The 26,601-nt window shown below is 39.5% G+C and overlaps 2 protein-coding genes across 9 annotated transcripts in view; both read left to right on the top strand.

The window, feature by feature from the left end:
* Positions 1-26,601, top strand: part of C5H3orf33 (chromosome 5 C3orf33 homolog) — a 369,083-nt gene that overhangs the window by 92,785 nt on the left and 249,697 nt on the right. The gene's annotated exons all lie outside the window — the stretch shown is intronic.
* Plch1 (phospholipase C eta 1) overlaps positions 1-26,601 on the top strand; it is a 220,706-nt gene that overhangs the window by 49,953 nt on the left and 144,152 nt on the right. The window contains exon 1 of one of the 8 annotated variants that reach the window (XM_074073934.1): positions 7,046-8,449. The exons of the other annotated variants lie outside the window; for them this stretch is intronic. Within the exon in view, the coding sequence (XP_073930035.1) occupies positions 8,407-8,449 (43 nt within the window). The 5' untranslated portion in view covers positions 7,046-8,406. Of the gene's footprint in view, positions 1-7,045; positions 8,450-26,601 lie in introns of those variants that run through there. 8 annotated transcript variants of the gene reach the window in all.

Consider the following 26,601-nt stretch of genomic DNA (forward strand, 5'->3'; position numbering starts at 1 on the left):
CTTTGCCTATTGCATAAGGACATCTTTTCCCTACTGGTCATGTTTTGTTATTAAAACATCCTCCCTGTCCATGGCAGGATTGGATTTTGAGAGGCATGCATCTCTCTTCAGGTTCTTCAGGGCCATGTGGGCATCCAGCTCCCCTGCACACTGTGTCTAGTTCTCAGGAGAGTTTGTGGTCAGCTGCACAGAGACAGACAGCCCTGATGCTACTGGGACTGGGGTGGCCTCATTGTTCTGAAGCAGGCTTGAGTGTGGCCCCATCTTAGCAAGACCTTGGCTTTGGCTGGCTGGGAGAGACTTTCCAGAGATGGAAGCTTCTGTGGGTATTGACTTTGTCTTTAGGGCACCAGGGTTGCTTTTAATTCCCTTTGTAATGAGAAGAGCTTCATTGAGGGAGAGTGCTTGGATATGAAGCATCCCCGCAAAGGGCTCCTGTGCTGAACACCTGGTCCCCAGCTGGTGGTGCAAGTGAGAGGTGACTGGATTATGAGGAAGTGGACTTTATTAGTGAACCAACTCATTGGCAAGTTCATAGCCCTTTCAGCTATGAACTTCAGTTAGGAGGTGGGGCCTAGTGGGAAGAAGTAGGTCACGAGGGGTGTGACTTCAAAAGGTATCTCTTGTCCCCCGGCCCTCTCTCCCTCTTTCCGGTCCCTATGAGGTGAACAGCTTTCTTCTGCTGTGCCTGTCTGCCGTGATGTTTCTGACTTGCTGTGACCTAAAAGCAGTGGAGCCAGGTAACTATGGATTGGATCCTTTGAAACCGTGAGCCAAAATAAATCCTTCCTCCCTTTAAGTTGTTTTCTCAGGTATTTTGTCACAGCAGTGAAAAACTAACACAGGGAGGTTGTTTAATAATCGGGTATCTTTAAAACACCCCCTATGATTATCTTTATGTTTGCATTCTTTAGGTACTGTATGATCAATGTCCCAGAGAAGTGTTTATCTGCTCAATCAGTATTACCAGCTAAAGGGGGTAATTTGTGTTGTGATGACCATGTGTTCTTCCTGTTCAACTGTACATATTGTAATCTCGATTTGTCCTAGTATAAGCCTAGACATGCCTGGGAAGATAATCATTTGCCCCCCTCCCCACTTTTTTTTTTGGTGGTCCTGGGATTTGAATGCAGGGTTTCATGCTTCTTAGGCAGGGACTCAACTGCTTTAGCTATTCCTTCCATCCCTTTTTGGTCTGGTTATTTTGGGGATAGGATCTTGCATTTTTGCACAGGCTAGCCTGGACTGCAGTCCTATATTTGGCTTCCCATTGTATCTAGGATGATAGGCATGGATCACCACACCCAGCTTTTTTCTGTTTAGATGGAGTCTCTTTTTTTTTGCCCTGTTTGGTCTAGAACTGTGATCATCTTGATCTCAGCCTCTCTTGTAGCTTAGGATGAGAAGCCTCTGCCTCTGCACCCTGCAATTGGTTGAGATGGGAGCTCATGAACTTTTTGCCTAGACTAGCCTCAAACTGCAATCCTTCTGATTTCAGCTCCCAAGTAGCTAAGATTACAGTTGTGAGCCACCAGCCCCCAGCTGATCATTTATTTTTTGTTGGGTTCAGAGATGTCAGATTAGGGGATGGTAAAATGTCCTGTTCTAAACTTTCAGCTATGGTTAAGTATGGTTAGTATACAACCAGTTCTCCTTTAGCTGGCATGCTGGAGATTAGAGGCACTACGGTTTATTCTGCATTTTCTTTACTCAGCTGTCCAGTTCCTTCCGCCAGTGGAGGAGGAAAAGCAACTTCTCCATGTAGGGGAAAATTACATCCTGAGTGCTATGGAATGAATTTGAATATGTGACTACTTGAGTTTTGAGAATCTAATTAAAACCTCAGTCCTCAAGGTAGATATTTGTTTTAATATATGTCACTGTCAACAACCATTAGAAATTCCCTTGTGTCTATCTATGTCTGGTTAATTCCCTTCTGCTAATGTTATAATTAATATTGATGAGAACTGATGGAACTGATGGAAGATATCCATCAGTTATGTTGATTTACAAAGTCTGGGTACTTTTATTTATATTTGGATAAGAGTTTATGAATCCCAATGTCAGTTCAGTTAGACATTTCCTGTCTCTCCACCAAAGGCAGTTCAAGTGCATCATCTGCTTGCTGACTACAAGCTCCTGTGTGTCTGTCAGGACCTGTGAGTGAAATCCTGCCTGTGAGGTTGTTTGCCCAGTGTGCTCAAGCTGAAATCAAGCATTGAGCCTACCAAGGATTTTTATCTTGAATTATATTGACATCTTCATCACTGATAGTGATGTGCCTGTAAATTTTTATGCTAACCTATAAAATTTAGAGTGACATGATCATAAACAGTCAAGCCTTTGAAAAAATAATGAAAACATTTTATTATAAAGCCACGAGTCTAGAAGGGGAGATCAATAAATTATCAGTGAGGCATCAACTCAGAGAGGCAGTTGGGCTCAAGGGTGGCTCATCCTCGTTCTGTGGAACATAGTGAAGGAAAGCTTGGGATTCAGATGCTTAAAAATGTGTAGTAATTACTGCCCACTGATGCCTGTAGGGTTTATTTGACAGGGACAGGTGATGCATAGGACGTGTTCTGTGTCAGTAGAGCATATAGCTACATTTCTCCAGGCTTGGTACGCCTGTTGCCTGAGTAAACCTTTCATTAGCCATTCTCAGCATTTGTTCAGCAGGCATTGGATGGAAACCTGCCCCCTCTAGGTCGTCATTGGTTCTCAGCTGTACTTTTTGTGGTTCACTGGGTTTGCAGTTGAAGAGTTTGGTTATATTTTGTTGTCTAGCCATGCATTGTTGGTGACAACCATGTGGTAATCATGTTTGCATGGGCTGGGGAGGGAACACTGTGACTAGAAATTCCAGTGTCAAATAATTCTCCCCACCCCCACACTTGATTTTATTATCTTGGGCAGTCATGGAGCATTTCCGAGGCTCGGCTTCCTCATCTGTGAGAGGGGGATGGTAAGCTGCCATGCTGCACCGGGTTCATTTGATGGACATGTTGCTGAAAGGGCCTTGCAAGGAATAGAGTATAAGCACCACATGACATGACAAGGTGATAACTCCTATTGCAGTTGAGCATTAAGTATATGGAATGCACTTTTTTTTTTTTTAAGTGGGACAGGGGTTTGAGCTCAGGGCTTCATGCCTGCAAAACAGGCCTCATGATAACAGGTGCTCTATCACTTGAGCCACACCCCCAGTCCATTTTTTGCTCTGGTTATTTTGGAGATGGGGTCTTGTGAACTATTTCCCTGGACTGGCCTTAAACTGCAATCCCCCTGATCTTAGCCCCCTAAGTAGCTAGAATTACAGATGTGAGCCACCAGTTCCCTGCTTGAACATACTTTTGTTTGTGGAGTGCCTTAACTTTTCCTTTGATACAAGCTCATTTCGTTTTGTTCCCTAGGACTTAATGGAAAAACCTAGCAACTTTCTGGAATGGTCCTGACAGGGAATTCTGACCTTCTCTTATAACAATTTTCTCTTAAAAGGCCAAAAACATGTACTGTACTGTGCTTTCTTTCCTTCCTTCCTTCCTTCCTTCCTTCCTTCCTTCCTTCCTTCCTTCCTTCCTTCCTTCCTTCCTTCCTTCCTTCCTTCCCCCCCCTTCCTCCCTCTCTCCCTTCCTCTCTCCCTCCCTCCCTCCCTCCCTCCATTCCATCTTGCTGTGTTGTCCAAGCTGCTCTCAGGCTCCAGAGCTCAAGTGGTCCTCCTGCCTCAGCCTCCCAAGTGCTGGGATTACAGGTGTGTACCACCACATCCTGGCGTGGTCTTACTTGACACATGATCCCTATTTTCTTTCACCCACTTAATTTCAAATTTGCAATGACTGTAACTTTAATCTAGTAAGTTCAGTCCATCCTGTGGGTTATTAGTAGAGGCCAAAGTCTCTAACCCTTTAGTTAGCTTTTTGGTTTTTTGTTTTTTTTCTTAAATTGCTGTGATTTGCCCAGACCAAGTAATGGGTTGGTATTGCCTCCTGCCTCATAGCCAATATTGCTCAGGACAGCTAGTTAGTACGCGTGGCTGTGAGTGGTCGGGGGACTTGATGAAGGACTGGTGCTTAGTGTTCATAGAATGATCTGGAGCATCATTCCAGGAATCGATCAAGGAGTTCAGACAGGTCAGTACTCAGTACCACTGTTTTGTGGAAGGAAATGTACCTGGGAACATCTTCCTGGAGTGCCCACTGAATTTCCTTGCATGTAGCTCTTTTGGTTTGTGTGTACATTGGAGGATTTAGGTTGAGACTTTGTGTAGCTACACCAGTGATTTAGTTACATAATTTATGTTAAGATTTTGAGGTTTCCTATGCAGTTGAGGGCACAGGGAAATGTCTTAAAAGAAATTAAGCTTCAGTATTTTGTTTAATTCAGTTTATTGTTCTATGTGACTTTCAGATGGCAAACCGAGAGTGAAAGTGTGTAAGTGAAGGTTCATGGTCTTCATCCTACCTGTGCCAGTCAGTTTGCTGGCACTGTGACAAAATATTTGCGATAAATAACCTATGAGGAAGAAAGTTTTTTGGCTCATTGATTTAGAGGTTTTAATCCATGGAGGTTGGTCCTCTTTCTTCTGGGCCTGGGGTGAATCAGTGCACCACGGTGGGAGTGTGTGGTGAAAGGAGCTGCTCAGCTCATGGGGACCAGGGAGCAAAGAGAGGCCAGAGTCTCAATACCCTCTTTGAGGGCGTATCTCCAGTGACCTAATTTCTTCCCAGTAGGCTCTGTCTCCTAAATATTCTAGTACCCCCCAGTGGTCCCACAGGGTGGCAACCAAGCCAACTTGGGCCTTTGGGGGGACATTCAAGATCCAAACCAAGCAGGGTTGTATCTGGTGAAGGTTACTGTGGAGACAAAGCTCAGGTCTGTCTCTCACTTGCATTGCCGTCACTATGCCTCAGTTTCTGCATCTGAAACTACAGAAAGTTTTGTGCTTAATTCACCAACATGGGCATTATAAGCATTAAATAAAATATACACAATTATAGGTACAGTATTTGGAACATAATAAATGTTTCAGAAATGCTGGTAATCCTCCAAAAGAGTTCTCGTCGTCACAGTATGGCTTCTTCCCACCAGTGGGAAATAAGCACTCATTCTAAAAAATTAAAATATAGTACAATATGAAAAATGAAAATAGAGATAACCACTAATAACCTTTTTGCTGTACTTTTTCTAGTATTTATTTGATGTATCAATGCACATATTTTACATAATTTAAATTGTCTTGTGTATTTAGTTTGTATTCTCCTTTTTGTTTTTAGTATGTGAAGCATTCTCTGAGTAATTGCAGTGTTGTATAGACAGGGTTAATGGCTAGATAGTATTCCAAAGTGTGCATGTATATTTTATTAGCCTTCCCTTATTGATAGGCACTTGATTGATGGCATCTAAGTTATTATATTTATTTAAATATAAACATTTATTATTATTATATATCATTATATCAAATATTTGTGACATCATTCCAGCAGTAAGGATTACTGACTAAAATTTGTGTAGTCAGTTTTATAAATCTTGAAGCATCTTGCCCGTTGACTTTCCATTAAGTGTGTTACCATTTATTCTGTCAGTTTACAATCTGCCAACAGTGTGTGCAAGTTCCTGTGAAATCTACCCCATGCCTGCCTACCTTTGTTTGGTTTTGAGCAACGTGCCATAGTACAGCTTTGACCTAGAGACTCATGGCAGAACTGCTGTCATATGCTTGGTTTTGTAGTACTTGGTATCTTGCAAGGTTTTAGACCTGACCTTGTAATTTCTCTTATTTTTCCCAGTTGAAGAATATCCCTGGACTGGAGGAATGGCTCAAGTGGTTGAGTGTCTACCTAGCAAGTGCAAAGCCTTGAGTTCAAACTCTAGTACCACCAAAAAAAGAGAATATTCCTACACAAAACCATCTCTGGCATAGAAACACAGGGATGCTTTATAAGGAAAGAAGTCTTTAAAGATAAAATCCCAAGTTACTCATTCAACCTTCAAAACATAGTACCAGTTTTCACCCAAGATACCAAGCACCGCAAAGGCAAGTGCAGGGCAGCAACTCTGCCAGTGAGTCTCTGAGTCAGGCAGATGTTTATGGTTCTTTCGAGCAGGCTGCATAAAAGATTATTTATTGTTACTGAAAATTTAGATATTTAATAAGAAGTAAATATTTGTTGGTCTCACATATCCATGAGTGCCCCATGATGCTCAAATGCTTACTCATGAGCCATGCCTGCTTTTTAAAAGCCTGCCCACCTGCCTTGTGAAGCCACTGAGGACTGCCCGCCTAGAGGGGCTTGACCCTCAAAGGTACCTCAGAGCCACTCAGTGTAAACCTACCCTGTGCTGTGGTTGAGCTCTAATATCCAGCCCTGCATGCAAGCCTCTTCAGGGAGGAGCTAGGGATGCTTCCAGAGCTAGAGGAGAGAGGATGAAGAAACTACGGGGAGAAATGGATTCCTGTGTGTGAAGTGAGCCATAAACAGTTTGCTGCCTGCCCCACTCCTCACTCTCCTTGCAGTAGCTTCACAGGATCGGCATGGGGAACCTTTGGAGAGAACGTCTTCTAAACCTTCCTAGGGAGCACTTTGGTCTCCATGTTTTTCTAAGATTGTGAGATATCAGCCCCCAAAAAAATGTCTTTTGCTTTTGGGCAGCCAGAGGAGCTAGAAGTTCGTTTCTTGATATCAATTTTGTATTATGGAAACACCATTGTCTATTTGTGTACTTTTACAAATAGAGTAGTAAACATTTTAATTAAATAGGAATGATTACTTCTAAAACATCCCAAATTTGGAGATGCCATTTTGTGTTCAAACTACTGGTTAGTTCAGATTAAACAATGAAGTCCATGGGATTGTTTTGGTGGAAATAAAGAATTTCAAGACTAATAATAATGATAATATAATGTGATCTTAATCACTTTATGTATAAATTCCTGCAATAACATTTTGAAGCAAGGACTATAAATATGCCTACCAAACAAATAAAGAAACCAAGAGGGGGAGAATTTAGGTAACTTGCTCAGAGAGGATTTGAACCCAGGCAGATAGGTTCTAAACTCTTAACTGCTATTTTGTATAGTTGTGTATATGTATGTATGTCAGATTCAATCTTGTAAGAATGATATTCTAATTGTGTACACCCAAGACAGCTTTGACATTCAAATTTCCCAGGAGCCTTTCAGAGTAAGTAGTAGGTTTGGAAGATGGGAGAAATGCAACTTGGGAAACAGGTGGATGGAAACCGGGGTAGACCTTGACACCTCTGAGTAGAGGGGGTGGGTCAGCAATTTGGGTAGCCTTGAAGGGAATGTCTTAAAGAGTGTGACACTGGCTGTGCAGGATGCCTGGAGTCCCAGGGGCCACAGGTGGGTGGGCATGTGTTGAAGTTGTGGAGAAGCAAATGACAATAGGGGTGGATAATTAGAAAGAGAATTCTAAAAGTAAGGGAGTTAATAGAAGGAATCAGTTACAATGTTTAAATGCAAGGTAATAATACATTGCTTGTTGAGATGTCTACCTGTGTTTCTATCTACTTACCTCTTCAACGAAGTTGATTAAACTTTCAAATAATGCTTTTACATACTGTAGGGAAAACCATACTATAACAAGATGTTGATTCATTCACTAAAAACCGAATGGGTTTTCAGACCCATTCAGGCTATTTACCTTGAACCCAGGGATGTCTTTTTTTTTTTTTTTTTTTTAAGCCAGAGAAATAGCTGTCACTGCATAAGCATTTTGAAACTGGCCTCATTCCTTCTAAGTTGGAAACATTCCAGTGTTTTCTGTGATCATTGCTATGTTTGCTTCTTTGCTAATGGATGTGTTTGCCTCTGTTGAAGTGGTGTTTGCTTCTGATACTGTGCGCCTGTCTGCATGCGTCTGTGTGTCCCTGTGTGTGCATGTTCCTTTTCTGCATTCAGCCTGCGCCACTCCTATGGTAATCAGGGTCTGGCAGTGACCTCGTAGGTGAGGAGGGTTTCTTTGATCGTTAAAGACCGACACTTCCCAGACAGTAAATGTGCATGATGCCTGGAGGGCTTTAAGCAGTGCATTGAGCATGCATGCCTCATACCCAAAGTAACCACAGCGCCTGCATTCCCACAATAGCGGCAGCCGTGAGCAGATGCTTCCGGTGTGCTTATCTGGCTGCGCTTTTCACTTTGGGACAAAGTTCTATAATCATACCTCACGGATTGATTTTCTCCACCCTGTAAAGCCTGGATTGTGACGATCTCATCATGCCATAAGGAGCAGCGTGAGCCAAATTCTTGGGGCTGCTAAGGATTTCTTTGCCTCTCTCCCTCCTTTTTTTTTTTTTTTTGGGAGATGTGTATCAGAAAAAGGCTTTGCCTTTAGAGAGATATTTCACAGCACTGGCCAATAATGTGTAGCAATATTAAATTTAATGGCAGACCTTGAAGTGTACAAAAACTTAAGTCCAGAAAAAGGTAAGACTCATACTACTAATTTTAAGGTAAGTGTGATAGTCCTAGTAAAAGATAGTAAGAATTCCTTATTTTATTTTATGTTCAGTTAAGTAAGATGTTTATTTAAATTCTTGGCAACATATTGGAGCTATTATACTTCATTATGAAATGAAAAGGTACCAAAGTATTATTGACTGGCAAAAGTATATTTTCCCTGTAAGTGTGTATTTTTATAATGATAGAATTTGCATGCCAAAGATTGAAAGTGCATCATTATAATAAAGTGGTCAATGAGAAAATCATTTGCGTTCTTGGGTTGTAAGTCAAGGACCCAGACATGCCTAAAAATTTCATTTGTCTGACACTTACAAACAGTGGGTTTTAATTTAAACACTGTAAAGTCTTATTGACGTAGAATAATGAAGAAGAAAGTTATATTTTAACTTTCTACAATAATCTGGGGAGAGTGATTCCTAATTTGTGTCAATTAAGAATAGTCACACGTAGTGGAAATAATTAGCTTTATAAAATGGAATGGCATAAGTATTCAGCACAGATAAAATGGAGGCAGAGCCCATGTGTCCATGCATCGTGCTCCTAGAGACTGTCAGCTCTAGGAGCATGAGAGAAACATTCTAATGTCTGAGTTAGGGATCAGAAATTTAAAATATGTGGAGATTTTTCTTGAATTGTAAGAAATGTTCCTGCCTGGTCAGACAGAATAAGTGACATGTTGAGAAATGTCTTCCAAACTTATCTTCAAACTGAAATTCATCTGTCATTTCAGATCATCCATGTGTGTCAACTCAAATGTAACTTTATCACATCAGTGCTCCATCTGAGAGCCTGTCTGTACACTGCTGCTAGTTGATGGTGTCAACTTCAATGTGCCATGTTCATAGTGCCAGCACTGGTGCTTGCTTTTTATTCAAAAGTGTAAATTATACCATGGTTGAGACTTCCTGAAGCTCCCTGGATTTTCTAAGCCTGGGAAGGAGTTTGTGTATTGAAATGGGGAGGATTTGCTTTACTCAATGTGCAGCTTGCCAAAAGGATTCACATTTAGAGTTGTGTCTTTTCATATGTTTGGAAACTCTGTTTGCAGAATGTAGGAGTAAGTTGAGTTGCAAAGCATGCTATCAGGATTGTCTTGCTCTGTTTATCATGGAAGAAATGAGAGTGGCTTCTGTTACTTTTACCACATAATGGGATCTTTCAGCTGCAGTTCTTCACCATTATGGAAATTTGAATTAACTTTTCTAATCATTTACAGTTAACTAATATAAACTGTCTTATTTCAAGGTACATATTTTCACACACATAGGATATTACTGAAGTTTTTATGAAAACTGAGCATATATATTTGATATTTTATATAATAGGTTTTCTTTGATTTGTTTTAATAATTTATTTTGCTGAGTGAAAAATTGCTTTATTGACTGTCCATCATCTTGGTTTTAAAATTATCTTTGTTGGTAGCAATACCATTTTAAGGACACCATTTAAGAGGAACATCTTAAATCATGGAGAGTTCATAAAATTAATGGATTCTGAATTCTTGTACAGTCTGAGTTGCATTATTAAACAGTAATGTTAGAGAAAGGGGCTTCAGTTGACTGAATTACAAAGCAGAAGCATGTTCATTCGGAGGCAGGAAGACCAAAGAGAACAAAACTGAGTTTTGATGGCATATTCTTTGTCTTAAAACTACCTATTCAATGTAAAATGGTCCTACATTTTGCATTTATTGTAGTTAGGAAGTTATTATTATTGTTGTTGTTGTGACTTGCCTTAGAATTTAGTATAATATGTTAAATGTCTAAACTAGAATTGGAGAATCACCCCAGTGATTCTTAAAACAACATTGAGAGAAGTTAGGGACGTGAACTGTAATATGAAATCAGAAGTCAAGCTTGAAGCACATAAGGTCAGTGTTTTATCACCTCGCAAACTCCTTTTTCACTAACAAGATCCATGCTCCTTTCTTGCTTGTCTCACAGGGTTGTGAAAAGGATTACTGGTATAATATCTCTGAAGGCATTTGGAGGATGGAAAAGGACTGTAGAAATGTAAGATGATAGAGTCGTAGGAATAAGGATAATACATGTTTCATCTCCATTAATTGAAAGGAGATTGTATTTTTTCTGGGGTGCCAATAAAAAACACTTTGACCTGGGACTTTGGTACCATCTGCTGCTAATTTTCCCCATGGCTTAGTGTAGTCTGCATGCCAACAGTGTGCACACTGTGACGAATGCTTATAGGACAGATCTAGGAGCAAGTCCTAGATTTTTAGAGCAGGAAGGAGCCATAGCAATTTCATTCTTTTATAAAGAGAAAAAATAGGCATGGAGAGTGGCGCAATTCTCTTGAAGACGTGGAGCAGAATTGAGTCCTCAAATGCCTACATCATGATGGTGGAACTCACCTTCCTCAATTGTATTGAATTTTGTTTTTAGTAGGTGCAAAGCATTTTAATACTTGTGATTTCAATTATGTTGTGCCATTTAAATTCTTTGTATAAGGCTGCTATTTAGGGAGGGGAAAATTGAGTTTCTTGTGAAATTCTTGACTGCTAATAATTAATTGAACAGTTAATAAAGAGATAGAGATACAGATACAGTGATACTTTACAAGGCACTGGTTGAGGGATATGAAGATGAATAAGAGTATTGACCTCTCTTTTAGTAACTGCTGATTTAGTGTACAACCATGCTTATATTCCTGTCATACTGCAATAGAAAGAGGTATACCCTCATCCCAGGGGTACCTTGGTGTGGAGAAGTCAAAATAGGATTTCAGAAGATGACATTTGAACCAAGCTTTAAAGGATGAGGAGGACTGCATTGGATACATAAGCAAGGATTGAAAGTGGAGAAGTAGACGAGAGTCAGTTATTAGAATAAGGACGTGGTAATCCAGGGGAAAGGATGTGGACATTATTACTATTTTTTAAAGGCAACAGAAGGTTTCGAGCTGGATTAATCAGATTCAGTTTTAGAAAGGTTTCTCTGACAGCAGTTTGGAGACTGAGATGTGGAAGGGGGTTGAGGGGCTGGAGCCAGGGAGAGCAGAAGGTTGCTGCAGTAAGTGGTGAGGAACACTGATCTCAGATGAAGTTCATCCTACATGATCTTTCATGAGGAAGCATGGGCATTCAAGTCCACACTGGTGTCCCTTGCTCTGGACCAAAGGTGCCCTAGAATTTGCACTGCTTCTTCCTTGGTGTATAGTTGTTATTTAGTCACTGCTGTGTATTTGGAAGAAATTGACTCCAAGAGAATAACTTCCTGATAAGGAAGTTGGTATTTTTCAAGTTTGTTATCTCTTGTTTATAAGACAGATTTCTGCCCAATTGTGGGTATCCCTGTTTTACCTTTTCTTTTTTGTGGTACCTAGTTTCAGCCCTTTACCACTTGAACTACACCTCCAGTCTTTTTGCTCTGTTTATTTTGGAGATGGGATCTTGCTTTTTGCCCAGGCTGGCCTGGACTCGGATCCTCCTATTTTATGACTCCCATTGTAGCTGGGATGACAGGTGTTCACTACCACGCCCAACCTGTTCTGTTGATATGTAGGGTCTTGAGAACTTAATTCTTTTTTTTTTTTTTGATCTGTACTGGCCTGGAACTGTGGTCCTCCTGAGTAGCTAGGATTATAGGCATGAGCCACCAGTGCCCAGTTCCTTTTTCTCTTTTATAGCAAACAAAAAATGAATTTCCTTGGAAGTAGAGAGAACCCCTCCTCAGGCTGCAGGATTTTAGTTCGAGTATTGTCATATTGTTTGCAACCCTCACCAAATACAACATTTGGGTAGAGAGGTTAGCATTTAGCTCCGTGGAATGTGTCTCATTCCCTGTTTAATGAAGGAGATGAGGCCCATAGTGCTTGTACTTTCTTTGGTTCCACCCAACTACTAGTCTCTGGCTTGTCTGTGAGGGAAAGTTCTTCCTCTTTACTCTTAATCAAAAAGTTTTGGTTTTTTTCATGGACTTTCTATTCCATTGAACTTTAGAACTTCCTGTTTAGATTCAAATGTAACCCAGTTGGGATTTTCGCTGGAATTGCATTTACAGGTTAACTGCAGAGAAGGGGCAACTGGTGGACATTACATTCTCTCCTTTAGGAACATTGTGGGATTCATCATATTTTAGGCTTTCTCTTATGTCAGTAAAGATTTAGTGTTTTCTTCAAGTGGGTTGTTCACAATTCTTATTAGAGTTGTTTTTGTGGTAGTCGTAATTGTGAATAGACTTTTGAATTGCATTTTCTTAATTAAAAACACAGTTGAAAAGTTAAATATAACAGCACAGAGGAATTCATGATAAAAAGTATGATTCCCTCTTGGCCATCTTTACCTTGTTCCTAAGTAGATTTCTTTAACTTCATTTACTGTCCTTTTTTGTAGGAGTTTAGTGTTCCTTTCCTATGTCTAATGAGATATTTATACTGTTACTTATTTATTTTCCCAATTTTTGATATGATCTATAGATTTTCTTCTAAGGTAGATGAGGAATAAGGTCATTTATACTATTATCATGTCCCTTAGGTTGCTCTATTGGTTACCTTTGTCACCTTAATTCACTTCCACTTTTTTTGCTGAGGCTTGAACCTAGGCCCTCATGTCTGCTAAGCACACGCTCTACTGCTGGGCTTCGTCCCCACTCCTCCCTTACACTTTTCTTTCCTGTTGTGCAACCGGAACACTCTATGACCACAGCTCCCCCTCAATCCCCCCTTCAACCCTTTCTTTCTTTATCCTCCTAACTTCTCTTACTATAATAACCTTTCCAGTCTTTGTCTATACTCGTAATTGCTCTTCCTACATTTTTGATCATTGTTTGATTTTAAAAGTTTACTATCAAGAGAAAAAGTTTGCATTACTATAACTACATTGTTAGGGTCATGACTGATAGCTGTCAAAATTAATTGTCGGTACTCAAATTTTTCTAATGAATTTGATTCTATCATTAGTTGTAGAAATCTACATGTAATGTAAATGTAAGTTTGCATTATTGTGACTTTGTGAACAGTTATCAGAGCAAAGTAACTAGCTAAGTAATTTTAATTGAGGCTACTGGCTCAGAGAAGGATATCTGAGGAAAAAGACAGATTTGAGAGATCTATCTTCTTCCTTCCTTCGTTCCTTTGTTCCTTCCTCCCTCCCTCCCTCCCTCCTTCCCTTCCTTCTTTCCTTCCTTCCTGATGGGGTCTCTCTTTGTAGCCTAGGCTGGCCTTAAACTCATAATCCTCCTCAGCCTCCCTAGTACTGGGATTATAGGTGAACACCACCAGGCTTGGCTATATTTTGGAGATTTCTATAGCAAGTGATAGAATCAAATTCATTGGAAAAAAATTGAGTATCTAACATTAAAAAATTGAGTACTCAACATTAATTTTGATAACCATCAATCATCATGATAACTCTATGAGGCAGGTGTGGCTTTTGTTTTCTCTGTTTTAGAGATTAGGAATCAGAGGTGCAGAGAGAGCAAAGAACTTGCCCTCAGTCACACCGTAACTAGGAGAACTGACACTTTAATCCTGTTGGCTGATTTTGAGCATGGACTTCGAGTTATGTTCCTTGTCTTAGTGATTTTATTACTTTGTTGGAGGTGGTCAGATACATAGGCAGGAAGCAATTGCCTTCTTTGTAAAAAAAAAAAAAAAGTTCTCTCCGTCTCTCTAAAGACATTTCACTTCCTTCTGCATGTCCCTTTCTTCAGCCAACAGGCTGGTTTGACATTCCTTAGAATAAATGCACCTGCAGATGAGTATTTCTCATGAGAAATACTCGTGAGATAGAAAAGCAACCATGTGGTAGATTACAGAGGCCTTGTAGGGAAGCAGTGGAGTGAGGAGTCTGGGCTGGCTCTACGAAACAGGGGAGAACAGTGTACACTTTGGAGTAGATAGGCAGTATAAAAGCAATACTTCTGGAAGAGCCTAGAAGTGCTGGGAAGAATAGATTCAATAGTTGAAGGTAAAAGATCCTGCAATCTACTTGAGAAATTGGTTCAAGCATATCAAGGCCATGAACTCTAGTCATTGAGGGTTTGACAAATGATCCATTACTTCTCTAATTACAAGTCAACAAAACAGAAGCTACCATGAGTGAGCTAGAGTTACTTCAGCTGTCTCTTTGAAGAAAAGTAAATTATTGCTTCTATTGATCTGTTTAAAGCATAAGTCATGGTTAGAGATGCCGGTAACATAAGGTTTTCTTCTAATCCAGTGACCTGTTGTTTCTGGCTGTCCTTTAAGATCTATGTATTGTCTGTTTTGTCAGGGAGGGTGTTCAAAGATAAAACCTGAGAAAATATACAAGCAGGGCTCTGAGGCACCTCCTGTTCCATTCCCACCAAAACCTAGATACAAAATAAGAGATAAGAGAGGACACAATAAAAGGCAGCTCTAACGGACAATTTTATTACTCTCTCTTAAAATTGTTTTTGTACAGTTTTCCTGTCTAAGTTCATCCATCATCATTTGTCTTTTTCTTTACTTGTTTTATTTTGAATGTCTAAAATTATACCCAATGACTGTTAAAAAGGAACCAGGAAATGTTGATTTATACTAAGTGAAATTTCCTTTTGCATTTCTCACTCCTCAGATAAACAACACAAGCATGGGTGATATTTTGGCATGTAGATTTAAATCCTCCCAAGGCGGGTACATACATGCACATATGCATATGTGTGAGCAGAGCATTAGTGTAGGTCTCATAAGGAAATTAAATTTTAATACACCAATAAAGAAAATTGAGATGATAAAGTGTGTGGCCACCATACCCCACCTGCCTTTTTATTTGTACTTGTTGAACCCCAGTCTAAACATGAGATATGATCTCATCTGGGCTTAGTAACTAATTGCTTCTCATACAGTGAGCATTTTCCTGAATTTGAGGTTTTGAGGTTAATTTCAGTGATTTTCTACCTTGATTATCTTCTCAGTTTTATATTTTTTACTGACTCATTTCTTTTCTCAGATTTTTATTAACAGTTTGAAAAGTAAAAAAATGCCAGAATATCAACTAGGAAAATGAGAGAAGGTAGGTATGGGTGCGCTGGAAAGGGATCACATCCCAACGTTTTAAATTTACCACTTAATTTTTAAATTTACCACTTAATCTTCATGTAAGTCCATGAAGAAAAAAACAAATGGTTGTTAACAAACTAGCTCTGACCTGAGTTAGCTGTAAGACTTTGGAGCCTGGTGCCTACTCTTTTTGTTGGGCAATGGGATGTTTCCAAGATGTTTTCAGATGAAAAATTGCTTGGCCAGTCCTCTCCTTGTTTTCTCATGGTGTGCAGTCATTCTCAACTTATTTCATAATCTCTCGCTGTTACTTGCAGATTCCTATCTCAAACCGTTGCCTTTTCTTCTCTGAAGAAGCAATGAATGAAAGCAAAATATGCACAAAGGGACAAAGGGAAAATAAAATGAGTCAAGAATGAAGCCACTCCGTCTTCTGTATGCTCATATTTCTTTCCCCACTCTGGGTGTTTAGGCTCTTGGTTTGTTGTGATCTTTCCTACACCAAGTCTTCCTTTTTTGCTTTTGACTTCTTTTCCCCAGCTTACTCAATCCATATTATTTTTTCATAGAAATAAGAGTTGTGATAGATTTGGTTTATAAAACCACATGTAAGTCCATGAAGAAAAAACCAAATGGTTGTTACCAAACTAGCTCTGACCTGAGTTAGCTGTAAGACTTTGGAGCCTGGTGCCTACTCTTTTTGTTGGGCAGTGAGGTGTTTCCAAGATATTTTTAGTGATTTTTCTTGTTTTAAGTCTAGAGAAGTATCATTAAAACAAACAAACAAACAAACAAAAAACCAAGCAAAGGGAAGCAAATATTGGTAGGTCTGGCAGAAGCATTCAGATTCATGGTGAGGAATGATCGGATGAAGTTCTGAAGTTGTTGATGGTTGAGTTGCTGTAAATAGTGTTCTCTTTGTACTCAGTGGGGTGGCATGGCTGTTTTTTCCTTGTAGTGCTGTGGATCGAATCCAGGGACTCATTGCCTGCTAGGCAGGTGCTCTACTGCTGAGCTATTTCTCTAGTCCTTGGTGTGACTCTTACTTCACAAGGTTCAGTTTTGGTCATTGCATAGAGAGAGAGAGAGAGAGAGAGAGAGAGAGAAACTGTTGGATATGATGAAGTGTACTAATAGGATGAGAAAAGGGTCTCTTTTAGGAATGGTCATAATTAAGATGTTGAATATATCATTTCTCAGTTAAACCAACCAGTTTTATAATTCTATGGTTTCTAGCTATTCTTTGTTTCTGTTTTTTAGATCTTTTCATTTGATGAATACATGTGTTTTCTCACCCATTGTACTAGATGTACATTGTACATTGTACTTCCATATCTAGTACTTGTTTGTGCTTGAATTCTTTGACATTGTTTTAAGTTCACATTCCTCCTTCAACTTAATTTCTCATTTACTTTCCCCATTTTTACATGCAACTTGTTCTCGCTTTTTCTTACTGTTCCCTTGTGCTCTTAAGTGAGAGAAAAGGGATATTGGGGCAGGAAGGCCACTGGAAGTTCTAATCCAGGATTTACCTGGTACTTTGGTACAGTGAGGGGAAAATGTGGGGTTTGAAATAAAATTACAAAAGTTCTAACAGCAGCTTAGCTTTAAGCCTAGCATGTGGTCAATTTCTCTAACACATGGTTTCCTCATTTTATTTATTTATTTTTCTTCTTCTTCTTCTTCTTCTTTTTTTTTTGGCAGTATTGGGGTTTGAACTGAGGGCCTCATGCTTGCTAGCAGACATTCTACCATTTGAGCCACTCTGCCAGATGTTTTTTGTGTTGGGTTTTTTCTGAGATAGGGTTTCTCGAACTACTTGCCTGGGCTGGCTTTGAACTGCAATCCTCCTGATCTCTGCCTCCTGAGTAGCTAGAAATACAGGTGTGAGCCACCAGTGCCCAGCTCATTTTAGATTCAGATTTTGTGTATTTTGAAGAGTTGTGAGGATAAAGTGAGATAAAAATCTTGCCCAGTGCTTGGTACACAGGCCTTCAGGAAATGTTACATCCTTCCCTGAATATTACAAGCCTGCTCATTTTAACATCTGTCCTCCACATACACACTCAGGTATGTGGCTCTTTCTTTCTTTCCTCTTAGGTTTGACAGCCTATATTGGTTTCCTCCTTGTATGTTTCCTTTAAGCCTCCTTGTATATTTATTCTTTTACTTAGCTATGATGTAACCCAAACCAAAAATAATTAACGTGTATGAGATAGGTCTGGAAGAGAGTCTAAGGAAGCAGTAAGTTAAATCCTTAGCTGCATTTAATTAGCACACAGCTTATTGTTTAGAATTCATAAATGCAGAAACAGATTACCCATCCAATTCTGATAATCCCAGCTCACTGACAATACTCAATACCCCTTGAGGAGAATTCAACATCCTATCTTTTGCACCAACTTCTTTCATGCTAAGTCTTTCAAATCCACAAGTCACTCTGCCTGTAGTCACTTAGCTAATTGTATAAATTTAGCACACTGTGACTTTGCTAAAGGTAGTAAGTAATAACTATATTTAGGATCTTCCACAGAACAGAGAGGATTTTTTTTTAATACAAGGGAAAGGACCAAAATATTATGCTTTCCAAATTAAACAAATGAGATTAAGGATGTAGTCCAGTGGTAGAGTAGTGTACATGAGGCCCTGGGTTTGATTCCCAGCACTGCAGGGAGGCGTGGAGGGAGGGAGAGAGAGAAGATTGAATTGGAAGAAAGAAAAGAAAGTGAAATGAATGAGAGATAGGTCATATTAATTTACCAGATTGGCAAAGGAATAAAAAGAAAAAGACATTCAGTGACAACAAAGGTGTGGGAAAATGGGCATTTCCCACACTTCTAAGTGGGAGTCCGACTTAGTATCCTCTCTCTGGAGGGCAGTGTGATGGTAGATATGCCCTTCACTCAGCAGTCTTAGTTCCAGAAATTAGTACTATAAAATGTCCTTGCACATTTCCAGAAAGATATATATATATGTGTGTGTGTGTTTGTGTGTGTGTGTGTATATGTATATATATATGTATATATATACACATGTAAGCTTTCATATATATGAAATTATTACAGTAGTTTTTTGTTATAGCAAGAAAAAGGGAACAACCTAAAGGTACTCTAGAAGACAGCTGATTAATAAAAAAAAGGTGGTAGCACAGCTGTACTGTAAGGACAGTGAGTCTGCAATCAGTGATATAGGATCTATGTTTATTGACATAAGAATATGCTGATGGTTGTAGTCAATGAAAATGATATTATTTCCATTTTTCTTTGTGTTTAAGAGAAAGGTAAAATAAGTTCAGTGGTTTAAGCCTCAAAATATTAATACTGGTTACTTTTGATCAGTATTAATTTAATTAATTTGTGATTTATTTTCTTCATATTTCTTTTTGTGTTTATAATTAGCATATATTACATTTATAATTAGAAAAAAAATCAAATCTATTTAAAAATCAGTGGACATAAAGAACAATCTTTTCCTGGCTCACAATTTGCATCTGATTAGGCCAGCGCTACCCTGAGACCCTAGAGGTGGTCTCCCTGCTTCCAGGCTCATCTCTACTGTGGATGAATATCAACAACAGTGGACCTGGACACTGACGATATTAGCAAAAGTAGTGTTGGCTGATATAAGAGTGAAAGCTCTGCATCACAGAGGCTAATGCATGTATCTTTCTGCTTTCCCAGTCTGATACAGATGGTCCTGTCTGGGAGCCGCTCTTTCAGGTGGAGTCAGGGGCCCAGGCTCTGCTGTTGTTAACGTGTGACCTGCAGGGTTATCCTAGAAGCATCTTCTTTCAAGCCAATTGGAAGCAGAAAAGAAAGTGAAGGATCATGTATAGATGTTTTTTTATTAAGAAATTTTAATGAGTAAAGCTCAGTTCCATTGGCCAGTACCTAATCACATGGCCACATCCAAATGCAAAATGTCCTAGGCATCATGGTCAGGCTCTGAATCCTGGTGGAAGAGAAAGTACTATCTTGTGATCATATAGTAATCTCTACCTTTAAGATTAAAGCAGATACCTTAAAAGCAACTGAGGCCAATAGGAAAAGGGGAACAGGTACTAGAGAAAAGGTTAGATCAAAAAGAATTAACCTAGAAGGTAACACCCACGCACAGGAAATCAATGTGAGTCAATGCCCTGTATAGCTATCCTTATCTCAACCAGCAAAAACCCTTGTTCCTTTCTATTATTGCTTATACTCTCTCTACAACAAAATTAGAAATAAGGGCAAAATAGTTTCTGCTGGGTTTTGGGGGGGGGAGAGGGAGGGGGCGGAGTGGGTGGTAAGGGAGGGGGTGGGGGCAGGGGGAAGAAATGAACCAAGCCTTGTATGCACATATGAATAATAAAAAAAAAAAACAAGGGAGGGGGCAGGGGGAAGAGGGGAGAAATGACTCAAACATTGTATGCACATATGAATAAAAAAATTTTTTTTCAATGAGGGAAAAAAAAAAAAAAGACAAACATTCAAATCCGTGCTCCATTCCTCTGGATGCATGATGACTTAAAGAAAGTAGTTTATTTGAGCCTTAGTTTTTCCATTTGAAGTTGGTATAATAAGGCTTACCTACTTCAGGAGGTTGGTGTGAAGATTAAATTTTGAGTCTGTGTACATGAAATAGTTTCTTAAATTATGAGAAGCTATGCAAATATAAGGAGAAGCTTTTTGTTGATATGTTTCACTGTTTTGCAACTTATTTTTTAAATATACCCAACTCATGGGCTAATCCAGGCATTGTCTAATAATGTCCCATGGCCAAATCTGGCCTGTTGAACATTTTATTAAAAGAGTTTTATTGGGACATAGCCATATTTAATAGTTGACATATTTTCTAAGGCTCCTTTTTGTCTACATGCACGGTCAAGTGATTGCTGCAAAGACTGTATAGCCAGCACAGCCTAGAATATATACTATCTGACACTTAACAGAAAATATTTGCTATTTGCACTAGACTGTGTGTGTATCTGAGGTTTTATTCATTTGGTATACAGTGACTGAGACATAGCAGATGCTTAGAGGGTCTTTACTGATGGGATGGAATCTTTTTTTAGAGCCTGTAGCTCAGACATTATGCAGCTGGAGGGTAATTTCAGTAGAAAAGATGACTCTCAGTGGGTGAATGGGTACCACACGTTTCTTTGCTCTCCAAATAGCCAGCTAGCTAAGATAATCAGGCACCTGGAGTTCACTCACACCAGGGTTCACTGTGCTACCTTTGCCAGGTTCTTTTCTGAACACTAGCCCATGCCCCATCTTATCTTTACAATTGGAGCAGTCATCAGACTGTGTGTGTGGTCATCACTATTCAACTCACTATGGTTGGCGTTTATTAAGTGAATGATTATTGCAGGGAGTAAAAGGCAGAGTAAAAGACAGCTGGCTGAGTTTTGGTATTACAAGTGCACTGTCTTGGTCATTTTGTTTTTGCTTGTTATATAGCCTGAATTTTTCTAGTTGAATACATAACAACCTAAACAATAGTGGTGCAAACTTGATAGTAATTCTTTCAAATTAAGAGTTTGTATTATCCAATCAGTACAAATTCAGCAGGTAGCACGTGGAGATAGTAAGCTAGAGGATGGAGAGGTGGTTCACTGAGTTACCATTTATTGACTGCCTAGGAACTCTTTGGCATTTTGCATTATACTAAGTACCAAGATAGTAGGTTCAATAAACCACAGTGCCTGCTTGGGGCATATGCAATTTAGTGGGAGAAGATACAACAGGAATGGGCAGATCCCTCCTTTTGAGATAGAGAGGATTTTATAGAGGCCATTTTTTTTTTTCTTTTGGTAGGACTGGGGTTGAGCTTGTATTTTTACAGACATGAAAAGATAGAGCAGTAGTCTCCTCAACTGGAATAATCCAAAGGTTGAATACCTTGGCTGCACATAGGAAGTGGGGGGAGAGGAGCAGAAGAGGAAAGAGAAGAAAAAGAGAGAAAAATGTTTTAGCTGTTAGTTGATGCTGAAATTAGGTCAGGGTTTATTTTTCCATGAGCATTCTTAGTTATCCAAATCTAACCAAAGGCACTTGTCTAAAGTAATTAAATCATAGGTTACAGAAAGGCGCTTTAGTTGCTATGTTTAGTACATACATTTTTGTGGCTTTCTCTTTGGTCTTTTTGTTTTGAGGTTTTAAAAGGATGCAGAAAACACAGTTGGAAAAAAGTTTCTAGGATTTAACTCCTGAGAATACCAGAGTGTGTTACTCCTTATGGAACAGGGATAGGGTCTCATTCCACTTTATACTCTTAGAATCTGCAGTAGTGGTCTATGTGGAGTCAATGCTCAATGATTATTTACTGATTAAACATTGGGGATTTTCCAATTAGGAGCAAAGATTTAATACCTCTTTTAGTTACTGCAGAAAGAAAAGAAAAGAGAAAGAAAGAAAGAAAGAAAGAAAGCATAGAGGGCGAAGATGAGTGTATAATTGAGAGTTCTCACTAGGGCTAAGAATATTTGGGTGCAATGCACTCTTGTTTCATTGTCTTTGGCTTGTTTTAGTCTCAGGCTTAAGATACATATAAAAAGTATTTATTTATTTATTTAGATAATATCCATAGTTCCTGTAATTCTGATGAATCTCCCCATTATAAACTTGTACAAGTAGTGTCTTCAAGACCTTTCACTGAACTCTGCAGGTGATGGATTGCTAGCCAGGATATGGAGGATGGCAGCCCCAACTCAAGAGCTTTCCAACAGATGCTGCTGAGTGTTTCTGGAGAGTTAGCAGAGACTGTTACAGCCCGACCTCTTTTAGTTATTGTAGAAAGAAAAAGAAAGGAAGGAAGGAAGGACAGACAAACATGGAAAGCAAAGATAGTGAGCAATTCAGAGTTCTCCATATCTCTAGTTGAGTCGAATCCTAGAAGTAGGAAGTGCCTGCTTGCTTAAGGTTGGCTCATTAGTTTTGGTAGTAGCCCCAGCTTGGTTATGGAAATCACTAAAAGGAACAGAGAGCAGACTACCCCCTACTATGTTTATTTTTGCCCAAAACTTTGTGTGTATCTTGTAGGTTGTCTTTGTTTGTTTTGAATGGGGTGGAAAATAAAAGCCAGTGCCAGAGAGAAAAGGGAGACAGAGCACCTTTCCCTTTTATTTGGGGCCTGGAAATGTGCTTTTTAGTAGCAGGTACAGGTGGTGGCAGTTGTTTTCTTTTTTCCTTCAAATACTTCTGTCTCAAATCTTGTTCATTATGAGAGGCAGGAGGAAGCGCAGGCACTGAGGGATTTGGTAAAGCAGAGGGGTTCAGCTTTGGAGGGGTGGCATGGAAGGTGTGAGAACCTAGGCTTAAGATCTGAGCCACAAATTGAGCTTAATAAGGAACCATTAGCTGTGAGACCCCCCACTCCTAGGTTCAGTGTGTCTTTACAACCTGATATAAAGATGGATTGATCCAAGTATGTCTGACACTTCTCCATGGAGTTGCTTTGTGACCTGGTATGAATAGCCTTTAAGTCAAGGCTCTGTTCAGCCTGTCTCTCTCCCTTTCTCTCTTCCTTCTCTCTCTCCCTATCCCTCCCTCTCTCTCCCACCTGAATCTAGCTATTGAACTTGAAGGCCTATGTTTCCTCAACTAGAGATTGAGGAGGTTGAATTGTGTGATAAGGTTGTGGAAAAATGTGGTTGGCTGCCTCTTGCATGGTGTTCACCCTGCGGCGGGCAGTGCTGACCAGCTGAGCAGAGGACAATACTGTCCTATTGCTCAATATGCCAGTTCTCCGTTTGGCATTATGTTGAAAGGCCATAGGCAGGCGGGGATTTGGCCTTAAAGGATGTTCTGCAGAGCACATCAGACCTTCGTTATTTGGTAAATTTCATATGAAATTCAATTACCAATGAAGTCACTCTAGGGGAGTCAGTAAGGGATTTTTTTTTTAAAGGCCTGTTGATTTTCTTTTGATAATGTAAAATCCAAATGTACAAAAGATGAGGCAAAACTCAAGAGACTGATATGGGAAAATGGATAAAGGAACTATTTTCAACTCTTGCAGTCCTTCCTTGAAATAATTTAGCTAAAGTTGAGATGCAGCTGTGGTTAGACTGCCACAGAATTAGAATATTAGAATGATGTATATCTTTCTCAGACAGAAATAGTGCTGTCTTCTTTTGTAAATCCCCACACTCTTTACTACAGTGAGTTGCACACAGCAGACTTCCAAGGGGTATTAGGTATTGAAAAGTCCTGATTGTGTAAGACCTATGGTGGCTGACTGGAAACAGCCTTGGAGTTGGCCTGTTGCTACCATCTCAATTTTAGATGAGACAGGACATGTTCAGAGTTGTACAGCCATAGACAACCATCTCAATTTCAAATGCCTTCGGTTTCTGCAGATTTCCTAGGAAAGTCAGAATTCTCCATGTCAGCTGAGAGAGAGAATAGGTTAGTAAATGTAGCTTTTGACTTCTGAAAAGAATACAGTTCCCTCAAAGATATTACATCTGGGTATTCATGGGCGTACTGTTTTAGGAAAAGTTACACTTTCAATTGTGTTCAGCCTATGAGGCTCTGAAGAGTGCCACACAGATTGGCCAGCCATATTTATAATCCAGGTGAGAACGCCTTGCCAAAAGATCCAAGCTAAGTGTGGTAGTGAATGTCTGTAATCCCAGCATTGTGGAGTGTAAGGGAGGAGGTGTTCAAGTTCAAGGCCACCCTGGGGGTTAGATAGGGAGACCCTGTTTCAAAAAAAAAATCCATTGATTCTAAATGGAATAGTCATGGTTCTCCAATTCATAAGTATAGATAATGAATCTAAAGTTAGAAACACTTTCCTGGTTAAGTAAGAAATAAATAGTAGGTACTTCAAATACTACTGTTACATGAAGCAGAAGCTTGTTTTCCTAATGATTGGCTGATATCGCTAGAAGATTAGGAGTGAATGGCTATCTCTCCCCTGATAAGTGGTCAGAAGCCATAAGGAATATTTTGAAGTTCTGAGGTAGGGGGGCTCTCTGGTTATTGAGACCTCATGCCTTATCCCGATGAACTAAGAACTTAACTGTGCCTGCTGAACTTCACACTTTTGTTTCTGGATGCTTTAAAGAAGCCAAGAAGGGTGTCAGGTGTAGTGGTGCATGCCTGTATTCCTAGCTACTTGGGAGGCAGAGGTAGAAGGATTGTGGTTCAAGGCAAGTCTGGGCAAGGGACCAGGTCCAAAAAGCAAACTAAAAAAGTTAAAGGACTTGGGGCATAGTTCACGTTGGCCTTGAGTTCAATCCCCCATCTCTCTCTCTCTCTCTCTCTCTCTCACACACACACACACACACACACACACACACCAAACCAAACAACCAAACAAAACAAAACCAAAAAAGAAGGAGTAGGATCTGGGAAAACTGGATTCCCAGTGACTGATAGGTGGTTATTGCTTCTCCACAAATTGTGGTGGTATGACCACTAGGGAGACAGAATTGGCGTTGGCCTTGAACGTGGTTCTTCTCCATCTTTGAACTTTCATGCACCTCACGTAGTTAAGTTGGTTTTCCCATCTGTTGGGTAATGATGTTTTCTAAGTAAGATTAACTTCTTAATTACTTCAGATGGAGAAGCTGCATTATTGAACTGTGATTTCTTTTGGCACACAGCCAAGGAGGAAGAGTACAGTTAAATATGTGGTTTGATCTTTCCCAGTGTAACAGGCATATATGTAGGTAGGATTATTTGAGCATTGACTCAGGACAGACTGAAGTAGACTGTTGACTGACTGTAGAAACAAACTTCTTTAAGAGCAGATTTTATTTTTGAAGAATTTTTGCTTTTTCCGGCAAGGCTTAAGGAATAAATGGGGAATGATGGGACTGTCTTAACTCTTTCTCAAGAAGTATGGTTTGAGATTTTATAATTCTATAAATACCTTGGAAATGATATATTATTATATCGTTAATAATATATCATAGTTATACTATGAGTTTCACTATTATTTCCATTAGTCTTTTAGGATGGTTCCTTTCTGGCCTTGAGTAGTTTTCTCACACAAATTGCTAGTTAGTAAGGAAGACTGGATAAGGGAGACTCTGCATCTCCACAGCACACTCTCTAGGTGGTTGGTGGCTCCCCATAACTTGTTCTGTGAATTCCAGTTGTGTTGGCCTTCCTGAACTCCCAGCCTTGTCTTCTCAACTCAGAAAGAAAACTGGGCTCTTTCTGGATTCTCCCTTTCTATTTCAGAGTCTGGAAAATCTCTCCAGGCTGCAAGCTGAGGCCACTGTGCCACAGGGCAACTTCATGACATTCCCATCTCTGTTTCATTTACCTCAGACAATCTTTATTGGGGTGAAATAGAGAAAATTGTATTTTTAAAGAAAACTCTTGCTTTCATCTAGATTTTCAAACTTATTTGGTTGAATTTTTGAAAGGTTTTTTTTTGTTGTTGTTGTTGTTTTGGTATTTTTAAACCTATCTTCTATTTCTATAGTTTCTTCCCTTTTGCAGTTTATTTTATTTGCTTTCTCATTTTTTCTTGAGTGGGTTCACTAGTGTTTTGTTTTTTGTCTATCTTGTTGGTGTGTCCCAAAGATCTACTTTTTTTTTTTGTGATATTAGGGGTTGAACTCAGGTCTTGTGCTTGCTAGACAGATGCTGTATCATTTGAACCACTTAGCTAGCCCAAGAATCTGCATTTTAAATTTTATTTAGTAATTTTACTCCCCTTTTGATTTTTGTCTTTGATTCCTTTCTGGAAGCTGTCTTGGTTTACTAGCTTTATGGATGGGACCCTTTCTTTCTGGGAGAGATTTTTGTTTTCTACTTCTGGGTCTCTACCACCCCTTTCCTGTGTGGAGGATGCAGTTTGATTCTGGGGTTGGCTGTGCTGTGCTGTTTATTTTAATCACTTTATATGTATACTGAAATTTGTAATGTTTTCTGATTGCTAGGTATGCTGTAGGTATGGGTTATATAGATGGTGTCATTTACTCTTTATTGGTGGATATATGGAGTGATTTGGCTTCAGGCATCTATTATCTGTGAAGATTATGAAAGTCCAATATTGATCTAATAAAATAAAGAAGCAAAACAGAGAACTAGTGACTAAAGATAGACTGATCCAAGAAGGCCTTTATAATAGGTGACCTTCGAGTAAACACCTGAAGCAAGTGAGGGAGTGAGTCATGTAACACCTAAAGG

Source organism: Castor canadensis, chromosome 5, assembly GCF_047511655.1.
Source record: "Castor canadensis chromosome 5, mCasCan1.hap1v2, whole genome shotgun sequence".
Classification (NCBI taxonomy): domain Eukaryota; kingdom Metazoa; phylum Chordata; class Mammalia; order Rodentia; family Castoridae; genus Castor; species Castor canadensis.